At 43.0% G+C, this 13,276-nt stretch overlaps 1 protein-coding gene across 9 annotated transcripts in view; it reads right to left on the bottom strand.

Moving 5' to 3' along the window:
- RASGRF2 (Ras protein specific guanine nucleotide releasing factor 2) overlaps positions 1-13,276 on the bottom strand; it is a 120,923-nt gene that overhangs the window by 19,430 nt on the left and 88,217 nt on the right. For all 9 annotated transcript variants that reach the window (XM_086868035.1, XM_086868036.1, XM_086868039.1 and 6 more), the window contains one exon: positions 7,727-7,833. In XM_086868035.1, coding sequence (XP_086724161.1) covers positions 7,727-7,833 — 107 coding nt within the window. The remainder of the gene's footprint in view (positions 1-7,726; positions 7,834-13,276) is intronic.

Below are 13,276 nucleotides of genomic sequence, written 5' to 3'. Positions count from 1 at the left end.
AGTTTGTCCTGTACCTCAGATTTAGACATGGTGAGAGAGGATGGGTGTCTCTGTGACCTGTGCCAAAAAAAATATCACAAATGGGCAGAAGAGGTGTCCAGAGGTGACACCCCCCATCCTCACTCGGGCTAAAATCCTCAGGTCACACCATCAGGTCAGGACTGCAGCTCCAAGCACAGCTCTCAAACCACAGCTGGCTGATTCTCCTCATTACAAGAATTACAATTACATTACAATTATTTTCTCTCAAAATGTCTCGTTTTAACGAAACAAAACCTATGAGCAACAAAATCTAGAATTTTAAAAGGCCTTTCATTTGCAAACAGGGTGGGAAAGCCTCACCTGTAATTATCAGATTCAGCCAAACCAAAGCATTTCCAGTTTCTGTGTGTTTACATGCTAATTCTTATAATAATGAGAATTAATAATTTGGTCATTAACACTGAGAATTGTTTTACTGAGTAATCTCCATAAGATAATAGTGCTAATATTGCTGGGGAAACTGAAAACGATGATTTTCTTTTTTAAAGCAATGTCATCTGTTTTTCATGGTCTGATGAGAAAAAAAAACAACCTATGAAAAAAGGTGGGAATCAGAAGAAAAATGAAGAACTGATTTCTTTTTCTAGTAAAGGTCATTATCTAAGTGGTACTGAGATTCCAGAGTGATGAGCAATATATAAGAAAAAGAAATTAATAGGAAAAATACTGCATTTAAACATGTACATGTACTTAACTTTTGTGGAGAAAGGTTGACATAAGAATGATACAAACACCAAAACACTTAGCAACCAATTCTAAGTATCATTTAAAAATAACTCAATAACTCTAAATACATGCAGATTATCTGTATTATGGGTGTCACATATGAATATTTATCTGTTTGTGCTATTGGACACTTAGATCCACAGGTAGCTATTTATGGCCCTAGAGATATGTGTATCACAGCTCTCTACATAATTTTGAACAGTTTTTTTTGACTTCTAGTTCTAATTTACATATCAGAGAAGGAATACAGCTGGTCTGACAAGAATCCTCCAGTTTTCCAGCAGGCAGATTTCAATCTGACAGTGGTTCAGCCCTTCTTGAGAAGGTCATGTACCTCTAACAGATTTTGGAGTCTACAGCAGCCTAAAGACCTGTGGGTGCTACTCAGATGTGGAATCTCTGGCCAGAAGAGAAGAGAGTGCAGCAGGGACAGCAGAAATAAAGGGGAAAACCCCTCACCATTCCAGGATGCCTTTCAAAACTAAAAACAGCAGATTTACTGTCGGTGGTTCATACAGAGAATGCATTTTCAGTATCTGACATGAGCTCAGTGAACCCCAGAAGATTTTCCTCTCCCCTTTCTTCAAATGTTCCTCAGGGAGAGGAAACATTCTGTGTCTGAGCAATGTGGGGAACACTGAATAATCCAGACAAGTGAAACGGAGCTAAAACATGGGAATGTGATTAATGTTGGGGTAGGCCAGTGAGGAGAGCTACAAAAGGACAGGAAGGGGGGGAAGAAGGAGGCAGGAGGGGAGAGAGATCTACTGGAAGAGTTTTTGCAAGGAATTTGGAATATTTGTAAGTAGATAGGGATTGCCTTGCAGTTTTCATGTATCTGTTCTCATGCCAAAAAGAAAGCAGGTAATTATTTCTGTGGCAGCAGATGAGTGAGTCTTAATCTTGTGCACAGCAGATCAAACACTATCAGGGCTAAGTGAAGCTGCAGTCGAAGCAGAAAAACACACTTCACCTGCCACACACAACCGTGTTGAGAAAAATCTGTGTAAATTCACCTTGACACAGGTGGAAGGCAGAGATAAATGGAATTATAACTGGCTTCCCAGAAAACTCATTCCTGAGCTTGAAATAAGCCTGGCTCACTTCAGGAAACAAGCTGTTTCAGGGCAGGGGCCACAGGTCCTAGGGGTCAATTTGCAAAGTAGTCAAAATGCAGTGTATCTTGCTAAGTGTGGCTTAATTGTGTTCATATTTCTACAATTAACTTAGTATAAACTCACCAGATATCTTAATGATTCCTTTATACCATTTAATATGAGCTAAGTGGTGCTCAAATAAAGGGTTCTCTATCCAATTTTTTGTTACAGTGAAATGGAAATAAATGGAATTGGCCAGTTCATGTGAGCTGACACTATTTTTAACTAACTGAAATCATCTTTTCTTAGCCAACCCTCTGTCTGCAGGTGTTCTCCCCAGTCCCCAGGGGCTGTCAGTAAGTGCCTGTGGCACTGCTCCTGCTGGAAGCCCACCACAGCTCCTGGGGATGGCCAGGAGCACCAGCTGCAGGGGGAAATGTCACAGCTGGGGCTGGGCAGGCGTCAGGCACACACCACCACCTGTATGCTCCAAACTGAAGCCCTGTGGTCACTCCATGACCCATGGACACTGTCCAGGGGGCTGTGAGGGAGCTGTTCCAGCTGGGATCCCGAGGGAAGGCGGTGGGAGCCAGCCCAGCAGCCACGGGGAGCAGGGAGGGCAGGAGAGGCCAGATGTGAGAGCTTCCCCTCGGACACTGCTAAATAAAACAGTGCCACACTCTCTGCCCCTCTGTGTTGGAGTCTGGGATACAGAGTGTGTGCCCTTGTTTCTAATACTTAGTTCTAGGATCCAAAGAAACACTGAATTTCATATAAGATGAAATTCATGAGCATGTTTTCATGGTGATACATGAAAACAAATGCTAAAGTTAGATAGGAAAAGTGTAAGTGTGTAGATTAGAAAGTTTCTTAAATCACTGGGTGAAAAAGTAGTTTAGAGAACAGGAGACAAGATAGAGAATTTAGGGTGTTGTCTCTTGTCCTTCTTCTTTCTTCTTCATGTTCTTCTCCCAGGGGTTTTTGGGTGGTAGTGAGTGATTGGATAAGGAATGTCACAGTGCAGCGCAGAGGTGTTGGGTCATTGGGTCACTGAGAGAAATAATTTAGTTGGCATCTGTTAATTGGGTAAATGGACATATAAAAGCCCTTGAAGAGGATCTTTGTTAGCCATTTTACCCTTTTCTATCATAGTGCACACAGCTCCTTGTACCTTGTAATGCTGATAGGAAAAGAATAAACAACTGAGACCAAACAAGGGAAAACTGCCTCCCTCTCCTCAATCTTCAGTTCAAAGGGAAAAAGAACCTAATCCAAAAGTCCCTAATGAGACACCTCTGGCCTTCCTGTCCTCCCCCCTCTGCAGCAGCCAGTGGCAGTTTCACCCTCCTGAGCCCTTGCTGTCCCCACCAAGGCTCCTGCTCCCACTGATGCTCTGCCTCATCAGCTGTGTGCTCCCTGCTTTCAGCAGAGTCCTGCTCTGCTCCTCTCAGTCCCACTGCAAAAAACAAAATGCAAACACGAGCGTCCTGCTGGGATTTGGGGTAAAACAATAAAAAAGCTCTGCTGGGTTACAGGTGTCTGAGTGAGAAAAAATAAATACAGGAGAATAAATGAATAAATACTAAAAAGAACAGAAATGTAAACAAAACAGTCTGGAATACCTAAAGCTACATTTCATACTGGTTTTGGCTGATGAGCAGCACAGGTTTGGCTGGTCTTGGTCAGGGTGGTTAAACACAGGGGGGTGTGTGTCACCTCACCTGGGGATGGCTTGTTCCCAAACTTTTATCTGTGCCTTGACAGCTCCTCAGGACATTCACTGTGCCCTCCACAAAGGGCTGCAGATCTGGCACTGCCACGGGTACATTTGCTTGAAATTTAAGTGAGGCTTCGGCAGTGTGTGACCCAAGTTTTCAGAGCAATTAATTCTTTTTAAAGAATTGTTTAGCATGATTTCAAGATAAAAAAACAAAAACAAAACACTTTATGAAAATCTATCCTCACTAAACAGGCTGATTAATTAATTTTAATGATTCTGTTTTCTGCTCACGGACAATTATACGTATTAAATGCTGTCCATTTAATGCTTAGATAAATTTTAAAAAATGAATAACTAAAAATAGAGCGAAGCTAAACCATCCCCAAGTGTGGTTTTGACACAGCTGCAAGACAGTGGAAGCTAATTTATTCCACAGCCCAGCACAGAACTTCCACACCAAAGCCAAGGATTTTCTTGAGCAAAGTGAGCAAACACAAGGCCCTGGACTGTTTTTTTGGATAGCTGCTGCATGCCTGGGTGCATGACCCACGCTGTCACACGCAGCAGAGCAGCAGGCTGAGCTAGCCCATGGGCTCCAGGGGCAGTGGGGTGGGATGATGCATGCCAGAGCCCTGGAACAGATGTCTGTGTGTGCAAGTCTTGCACAGGGCATCAGGACAACAATTGGCACAATTGGTGAGTCAGGGAGCACCAGGACAGAGCTGGTTGTGCTGCAGAATTGTTCACAGAGAAACAGAGACACCCTTTACACATCAACTGACTGATTCTCTCTGCAGCCAGTGGTGAGGAAATGGTGTTCAGCCAAAAAAAAAGGGGGGTGTGGTTGGTCACCTTTAGTTGTGGTGTGGGCTGTTTGTGACCACAAAGATCTCGGGACACTGCAAGGAGTCCCTGGACAGAGAGAAACTGTTCTTTGTGCTGCAATTGCTCTTTTTCACAGCAAAACCAAATTTAAAGCCAGGTAGAGGGAAAACAATATCAAAATTTCACATTTATCTTTGCAAACATCCACTTACTTTCACTTATTTTGTAAGCTGGGGGGGTTTTCCTTTGCTTGGGGTTTTTTCAGAATGAGACCTGCCCTTTCTTTTGAGAGTCAAACCTGCTCTTGGCTGCTGATGAGGATGAAGGATGTCTCAACCAAGGTTGCTGAGTATCCAGAGAACAATGCCAATAACTTAAAACGTGTTTCTACATACATATTTTTGGCTGTTCTTACAGAATCTCAATGCTTTTTGTCATTTTGGAAACTGAATTTCCTCACCAGACACTGGTGGCCCAGGATGTGCAGTTTGTATTCCTACTGTAAAATAAGCTTGGAGCTCCTGCTCTCCCAGGACTCCACACCTTCACTGCCAACGTTTCACATTCCTTGGCCATACAGAAATTCTTCACCAGTCCTCCTGAAAGGTGTCCTGTCCCACATTTTTTGGCAGCAGCTAGTCAGTCTTTTCTGGTTTGCTCAGGCCTGTCCTTTCTCTCTGCCTAGCCTCACAAGTAAACAACACAAGAAGCTGATTTTATGCTCTGCTGCTGTAGCATTTCTTACTTTCCATGCCAAAGCCCTTGCATTTTAAATTATTTGCTATATTGGAAGAACAAGGGATTAGGAGAGCTAAAGAATTAAAATCTGACACCTTTGGCAGGGGAAAAACAAATGGCAGTGGGAGACAAGGGAGCGCAGGTGAAAAAGGCTGTGCCTTTCAAAGCTTCCACTTCGGAAATGCACAGTGAACTATTATTTGTTATCTTTGTCCTCTTCATATTATTATTATTGGAATTTTTACAATACCAACTGTAAAAATTATGCAAAAGCAACTGCAAAAGAATTCAGTGAAACTACTTGTAGACATTGCCTAATGTAGATAAAAGTTTCCCCATTTCCACAATAACATAATTTTTAATTAGCATAGAGGATCAACTCATGCCACAGAAGATATGCAATATGAACTGGAACACAATAAGCACCTAGAGTAACACAAAACTGTAATAACAGCCTGCTGCCACTTCTGTTACAGCTCAATGTTTGCTTGACTCCGAGTTTAATTTAACAGGGAGCCAAAACTTGGTGTACATAGGCTGCTCCCAGTAACCTGAAATGATTAATCACTCCTGTGATACCAAGAGAGATTTGAGTAATCTCTTCTGGGCTGTTCAGCTTTCCACACAAACCAATTTTCCCACTTACATCTCTTACTGAGTTAATTCTCTAGCAAACTTAGCCTCCGTGAAAATTAAACCCTTTACACGGGAGAAAGGGAATTGATTTCCTGTAAGAGAGTTCGACATTGCTGCAGTTAGCTTTTGAGATGAAGTGTCCTTTATTAGCAGCATGAAGTGACAAAACAGTCTGTAAGTGAAGCACCAGCTGCACAAGGTGTACAAAAACCTCTCACCTTTCCTTCCTTCCTTCCTTCCTTCCTTCCTTCCTTCCTTCCTTCCTTCCTTCCTTCCTTCCTTCCTTCCTTCCTTCCTTCCTTCCTTCCTTCCTTCCTTCCTTCCTTCCTTCCTTCCTTCCTTCCTTCCTTCCTTCCTTCCTTCCTTCCGCCACTTCCTTCCGCCACTTCCTTCCGCCACTTCCTTCCGCCACTTCCTTCCGCCACTTCCTTCCGCCACTTCCTTCCTTCCGCCACTTCCTTCCTTCCGCCACTTCCTTCCTTCCGCCACTTCCTTCCTTCCGCCACTTCCTTCCTTCCGCCACTTCCTTCCTTCCGCCACTTCCTTCCTTCCGCCACTTCCTTCCTTCCGCCACTTCCTTCCTTCCGCCACTTCCTTCCTTCCGCCACTTCCTTCCTTCCGCCACTTCCTTCCTTCCGCCACTTCCTTCCTTCCGCCACTTCCTTCCTTCCGCCACTTCCTTCCTTCCGCCACTTCCTTCCTTCCGCCACTTCCTTCCTTCCGCCACTTCCTTCCTTCCGCCACTTCCTTCCTTCCTTCCTTCCTTCCTTCCTTCCTTCCTTCCTTCCTTCCTTCCTTCCTTCCTTCCTTCCTTCCTTCCTTCCTTCCTTCCTTCCTTCCTTCCTTCCTTCCTTCCTTCCGCCACTTCCTTCCTTCCTTCCTTCCGCCACTTCCTTCCTTCCTTCCTTCCTTCCTTCCTTCCTTCCGCCACTTCCTTCCTTCCTTCCTTCCGCCACTTCCTTCCTTCCTTCCTTCCGCCACTTCCTTCCTTCCTTCCGCCACTTCCTTCCTTCCTTCCGCCACTTCCTTCCTTCCTTCCGCCACTTCCTTCCTTCCTTCCGCCACTTCCTTCCTTCCTTCCGCCACTTCCTTCCTTCCTTCCGCCACTTCCTTCCTTCCTTCCTTCCTTCCTTCCTTCCTTCCTTCCTTCCTTCCTTCCTTCCTTCCTTCCTTCCTTCCTTCCTTCCTTCCTTCCTTCCTTCCTTCCTTCCTTCCTTCCTTCCTTCCTTCCTTCCTTCCTTCCTTCCTTCCGCCACTTCCTTCCTTCCGCCACTTCCTTCCTTCCGCCACTTCCGCCACTTCCGCCACTTCCGCCACTTCCGCCACTTCCTTCCGCCACTTCCTTCCGCCACTTCCTTCCGCCACTTCCTTCCTTCCTTCCTTCCTTCCTTCCTTCCTTCCTTCCTTCCTTCCTTCCTTCCTTCCTTCCTTCCTTCCTTCCTTCCTTCCTTCCTTCCTTCCTTCCTTCCTTCCTTCCTTCCTTCCTTCCTTCCTTCCTTCCTTCCTTCCTTCCTTCCTTCCTTCCTTCCTTCCTTCCTTCCTTCCTTCCTTCCTTCCTTCCTTCCTTCCTTCCTTCCTTCCTTCCTTCCTTCCTTCCTTTTCCCATTTCCCATTTCCCATTTCCCATTTCCCATTTCCCATTTCCCATTTCCCATTCTCCTCTGCACCACACCACATTCTCCCAGCACATTTCCCACCTGCCATCCCCAAGGACACTTTTCTCCCCAAACCCACCCGTGTTTCTCTCCCTCCCTGTCCTTCCAGCGGGGTTTTGGCACCGGGAGCCATCCCCGTGGTGGCACCAGGCCCCTGGGCGGGTTTGCCGGGCACGTTTCCCCGCAGATGAGGAAACCAGGGAAGGTGTGTGTGTGAACCCACAGGGAGACAGCAGGGAAGGTGTGTGTGTGAGCAGGAATCCCGGGCAGTGCGGTGTCAGGGGTACCTGCGAGTGTTTGGACACCCAGTGGCGCAGCACGTTGAGCACGCGGTTGGTGGCGGCCCTGCGGATGATGAACTCCTTGTCGCACGTGCGCTCCGAGTTGTTGAACCCTGGGAAACACAAACACACCCTCGCTGGAGCCAGGGGGGAAATACAGAAAGAGACACAAATTCAAAAACTGAGGCACAGTAGAGGTGGCCGGGCTTACAGGACATTTCTGTGCAATAAAAGGAAAGGCGCCCAACAGACAATGAAATATGAACATCTAGACCAAAGAAATTCTGCATCATCAGAGCAACACAGCCTTGCCCATCACAACACAGACACCTCCTGGGGCCAGCACTCAGCTCTAGAAAGGTGAAGAGTAATTGCCTGTGCAATTAAATTTCAAGGCCTCCCTTTGGCATGGAAGAAATAAAATAAAGTTAATTTTAAAAGAACCTGAAAACGAGGAAGGATTATTTTTTTTTTCTTCCCCAGTATGGAAGAAATTTTTGGCAAGGAAAAGGACCAGACCAAAGCCAGGCCTGCAATCAAGCAGATTTGAAAATTCAGTATCATTTAGAAAAGGGGAACAGGAAAATTTCAGAACCAGTGAAGAACAAGGGGAGGAGAATAGTTTAACACAGAGGAGAAAAAGGTCAGCTCAAGAAACCTTCCTTCACAAGAACAGTATTGTGCAGGCTCTACTGATCAACACTTCAAATGAGTTGTTTGGGCTTTTTTACCACTGGGATGACAAGAAATAGGAAGATATATAGAAAAAACATTTATAGGCTGCTGCCTGAAAACTACGATTTTTCCAGATGCAGCATTTCCCCACTCATCTTTTATGGGCTTTTTTTTTTTTGGTTAGCAATATTTACTTCTAAAGAAGTGGTTTTTATACCAAACAAGAGATTTTCTCCCTGCATTCATAGTACTGCTTCTCTTTTTGTTCTGCTGTAGCTTTATCAAAAATAAAATCCATATGCTAAAACGATGATTAAATTATTATCTTAATAATAATGAAATCACTACACTAAATCCCTGAGCGTCTTTTTAAAAATGGTAACTCTGAGAACAGACTTGAGAAGCTTGCATTTTTCTAAATTTCTGTCCGATTTGCTCCTGCCCTGTGTTCCTCTCCATTCCACTCTGTGCAGAGTCCAGAACAGCTGGGAACACCCTCCCATGTGACCAGTACTTCACTTTTTTTTGGCATAAAAGCTGCTCAAAAGCCAATGTTTCATTATAAATAGCACAGGCAGATTAAACTTCTATTTATTCTGTGATAAACCCATTGGAGGGTTTTCGAGGCCTGTATTATTTTTGCTCTGTTCCTACAACAGACAATCCAGAAAGTCCAAATTGCTGCTCTGTATTTTTGTCAGGATAAGCAAGACAGGAAGTGTTTAACTGCAGCCTCACATCTTTTACTGCAGGTTGGACCCCAACCCCCAGATGTATTTTCTATCTACACTTACATTTCATGGGCATTTTTAAACTATGGCATATTACACTGTGGATGGCATCTAAGATTCAACATCAAAGGAAGTTTAATATTGAAGCACTTAAAGAGGTTTCGTTTGCCCATAAAGAGAAAAATAAAGAAAATCTCTGAGGCTTTTCTCAGCAAAAGGTAACACAGGCAACGTTTTGTGTGTTAATTTTCTACGCCTTTCACAGTTAACCTATTGCAGAAGCAATTAGGAACAGACATTATAAACTGTTCAATTAGCCACTTAATTGCAGCAATGAAAGTCACAATGAAAATTACATATTAAGGCAGCAAAGTCTTTACCAAGGTAACATTAAGGAAAAGAAGTTCAGTAAGCTGGGAGGAAGAGAGAAGCCTACAGAGACGGTTTTAAGCAAGCTAAAAAAAAAAAAATAAAAAGAGGGAAGGAAGAAATTAGAGCCTCCAGAGATCACTTCAGCAAACCCGTATGGTCCTCAGAATTTCACCAGTTTTTAAGCAGTAATTAGCTTTTTGCAGAGAATGAGCCACACATTCACCCAGATCCACGTTCTCTGTACTTAATGTTGAACCAATAAATTGAGATCTCCATTTGTGTGAGAGAAGAACTGAGGTGAGCACAGCTGTCCCCTCCTCTCAGGGAGCTGTGCAGAGCCAGAAGGTCCCCCCAAGCCTCCTCTCCTCCAGGCTGAGCCCCACAGCTCCCTCCACACCTCTACAAATCTGGATGTGCACACTGACAATAACAAATAATTTAATTAGGATTCTGGACGGACCTGCCCGCATCCAGAGCCGATGGTGAAACAACCTGGAACACTCCAGGGTAAATACCTGTTCCTCTCCTGAAGGAAGCAATCTTCCCACATCAGAAATGCCAGCAGTATTTCTAATTATTAATCATCTAAGTGGGCAGCTGCCTCAGTGAGTGCTACTTTCAAGTAATGTTTCTCACCATTATCTGTTGAAGTTAGTATGTGCTGGTTCCACAAATAGTATCTTCACATAATGGTGATGCAGAACTTTTACCACAGGCTGTCAAACACAAAGTGAACCTGACAGCATTGCTAGTTTCACTGAATTACTTCTTTCAATATAATTTAATCACTCTGTTCATGTACTTGTCTTCAGACTGTGTTGTGCAAAAAAATCCAGTCTCACCTTCACATGTTTTCTTTTGTGCACTTTGATAAAATCCTGGTATTTTTATAGCTTCCTCTATTACCAAAGATTAAAAGCATAGGTGCTGAATAGACAAGAATCTCCACCTTAAACACTTTATTAAAAAGCTAATACTTTCATGGCTTCCACTATCACTGAAGATTAAAAAAAGGTAAGCACTGGATAGAGAGATAATTTACATTATTGCACCTTTGAAATCCACCTCACCCCAGAGCAATGTTTGTATCATGGTAAATTCTGCACCACATGCTTTAAAGAAATCTAAGAGCCACATTTTCTTTTCTATTTCAGTTGAGATGTCAAAAGTTCTCACTCCAGTTACAGCATTTCTGCTTCCAATAGGTGTCCCCACCATGGCAGGGGGCTGGAACAAGATGTCTTCAGGGTTCCTTCCAAACCAAACCACCCTAAGATTGGTCTGAGATTGATAAAACAGCATGTGATTCCTGACCATAGTAATTCACTTGTCCTAAGTTTTGATGGAATAATAATAATAATAATAATAATAATAATAATAATAATAATAATAATAATAATAATAATAATAATAATAATAATAATAAATTATTATATCCACTTTTAAGGGTTTATCTACACAAAGAGAAATCTGTTCACAAGAACTGGAGCAAGTTGTTCAGAGTCATGAGGTTTCTGGTGTCTTCCTCAGCAAAAATCTTCCCTTCAGAGGCTGATTTGATGTGCCAGTTTCAGTGAACTGCCCTGGGGTCTCACACTGAAGGTGTGCTAGCACCCAGCAGTGGGAGAAAATCACACCCCAGACTTTGGGGAGACCCCAGCAAGCCCCACAGAGTCCCAGGGGTGTGGAAGGAGATCATTCAGGGCCCAGCAGGCACATGACAAATAATCAGATAATCAAATAATCTGATACACCCCAGAGTTGCAGGCCAGCTTCAGCCTGGCTTGGCTCCTGACACCTCAGCAAACAGCAGTGCTGCCTTTTCTGCACAAAAACCAGATACAAACCCCAGCCTCGGGGCACAGCACTTGTCATACACAGATTACAACTGAAAAAGCCTCGCCAATATACACAGGACAAAAGAAAAGGCTTCCCAACGCACAAGAAGCCCTCAAAAATGGATTATATATATATATATTTTTTACCTAGACATACCTAGAGAAGCTTGGATGAGTGCTTACAGATTCCCATTCTTATTGGCCATACATTCTCAAGCAAGTAAATGGGTTTCACACATTTTCACAGAAACATTGAGTATTTCAGTGCTGGTAAGAAACCTAAACTGCCAGTGATCCTGCCCTCCTCCATTTCTTTATTTATGATACTGGGATACATTAGCCAGCTGAAGATTGGCAGAGCTGGAAAAGGAAACCATACAAACTGTGATGAAAAGGATGAAGGTGATGAGATCTCATTCACTGTGTAAAATACGGCGTATTTGCTCAATAATACAATCCTTCCTTTTTATTTTTCCCAATTATTATCAAATGACCTCAGGCTTCTTTCCCAACCCAAACCATTCTGTGGGTTTTTATATACGAGCAATCTGAGATGTGAGAGCACTGACTGCAACATTTAGCAACAGTCTCCTGCCCACCTCAGTTCACAAGAGAGGAATATTTAACCACCCAGGCTTTGAGTTTGCTCCACAAAGGGTTACAAACTAATTCAGCATCAGAAATGACTGTTAGGAGCCAGGAGCAATCCAGAGCATTTCAGGCATTTAATTTCACTTTCACTGCTCCTTGGAACATATGAAACCATTTTGTTCTAAGAAATATGCCACTGAAAAATCCCTGTTGCAACCACCCACGTCAGAAATAATTCCAAGTATGTATTTGATTCCTCTGCCTAAAGCCTCTGCCACACGTACAATCTAACTATCAAATCAAGTCAGGGGATTATGGTTTTAGTAAGGTAAATCCCAGGGATTCACATGGACCAGCTGATGTACAATAGTGTAACACAGATAGAGACCTAGTGACTGCGTTTAATTTCTGAAAAATATTTAAGGGAAAGGTTGGTAAACTATTTTTAAATGACTCTTGATTTAGAAAGGCTTTTTCTTATCAGAGAAATTTAAAGAACACAGCACTGAGATAAAGCGGTTGTGTCAAGATTATGCAGGAAACTTGGACTAAATCCAGAAGTCTAAAAATACATCAGTTCAGCAAAATAATTTTAGTTTAATGGACAGGAGAGAAAGGTAAGTGGCTAAAGAATACCTTAAAGATCAAGATAGTATTTTATCTCCTCGTAATAACGCTAAAGTTGCTCTGAGAATTATTATAATCTATGAGATTATATGCTTAAAACATGACTGCCACAGAGAATGAAAATGTTCCTTTAAGCTCAAAGATATATTCAAATTTGAAGATTTGTCCTTCAAAAGCCCTTAAAAACAGGGCTGCTACCACAGCTATAATTAGCACACACTCTTGAGATTTCTGAATTTCTTTAATAGAAATATTCTCTCATGAGAGCACACCAGTATCTCCCCTGAAAAAGAAATCTTTAAAAATTGCTAAACACTGGAAACATACTTGCCATTATGAGTTACACAATTTATTATTAAAAATCAATAACTCATCTTCAAGTAAAATAACCAAATACTGTGCATTTTTCTAAGTTAAAAGCAGCAATATGAGAACATCTCGGCCTTTTCTTCTTTCAGCACCAGCAAAGAGAGGCAACAAGGAGTTCATGTCATAACCAAAACCACTTGTGTACATCTCCAAAATCACATCTGCTTGCAGAAAACATAAAAACAAGAGGTGTTTTTGTGTGCACCCATGGGTAAACTCACAAGCCCGGCTTTTCTGGTGAAGCCACAGACAAAGCCACCCAAACCTTGTGCCTCTGTTGATAGCTGATTCTGCAGGAGGGAGCAGATCCCAAATTTCAAAGGCTGCTGCTGCTGCCAATTGTGTTCTCAGGT

Source organism: Cyanistes caeruleus, chromosome Z, assembly GCF_971803275.1.
Source record: "Cyanistes caeruleus chromosome Z, bCyaCae1.hap1.1, whole genome shotgun sequence".
Classification (NCBI taxonomy): Eukaryota; Metazoa; Chordata; class Aves; order Passeriformes; family Paridae; genus Cyanistes; species Cyanistes caeruleus.
The sequence above is the reverse complement of the archived record's forward strand: the minus strand, read 5'-3'. Positions and strand labels throughout refer to the sequence as shown.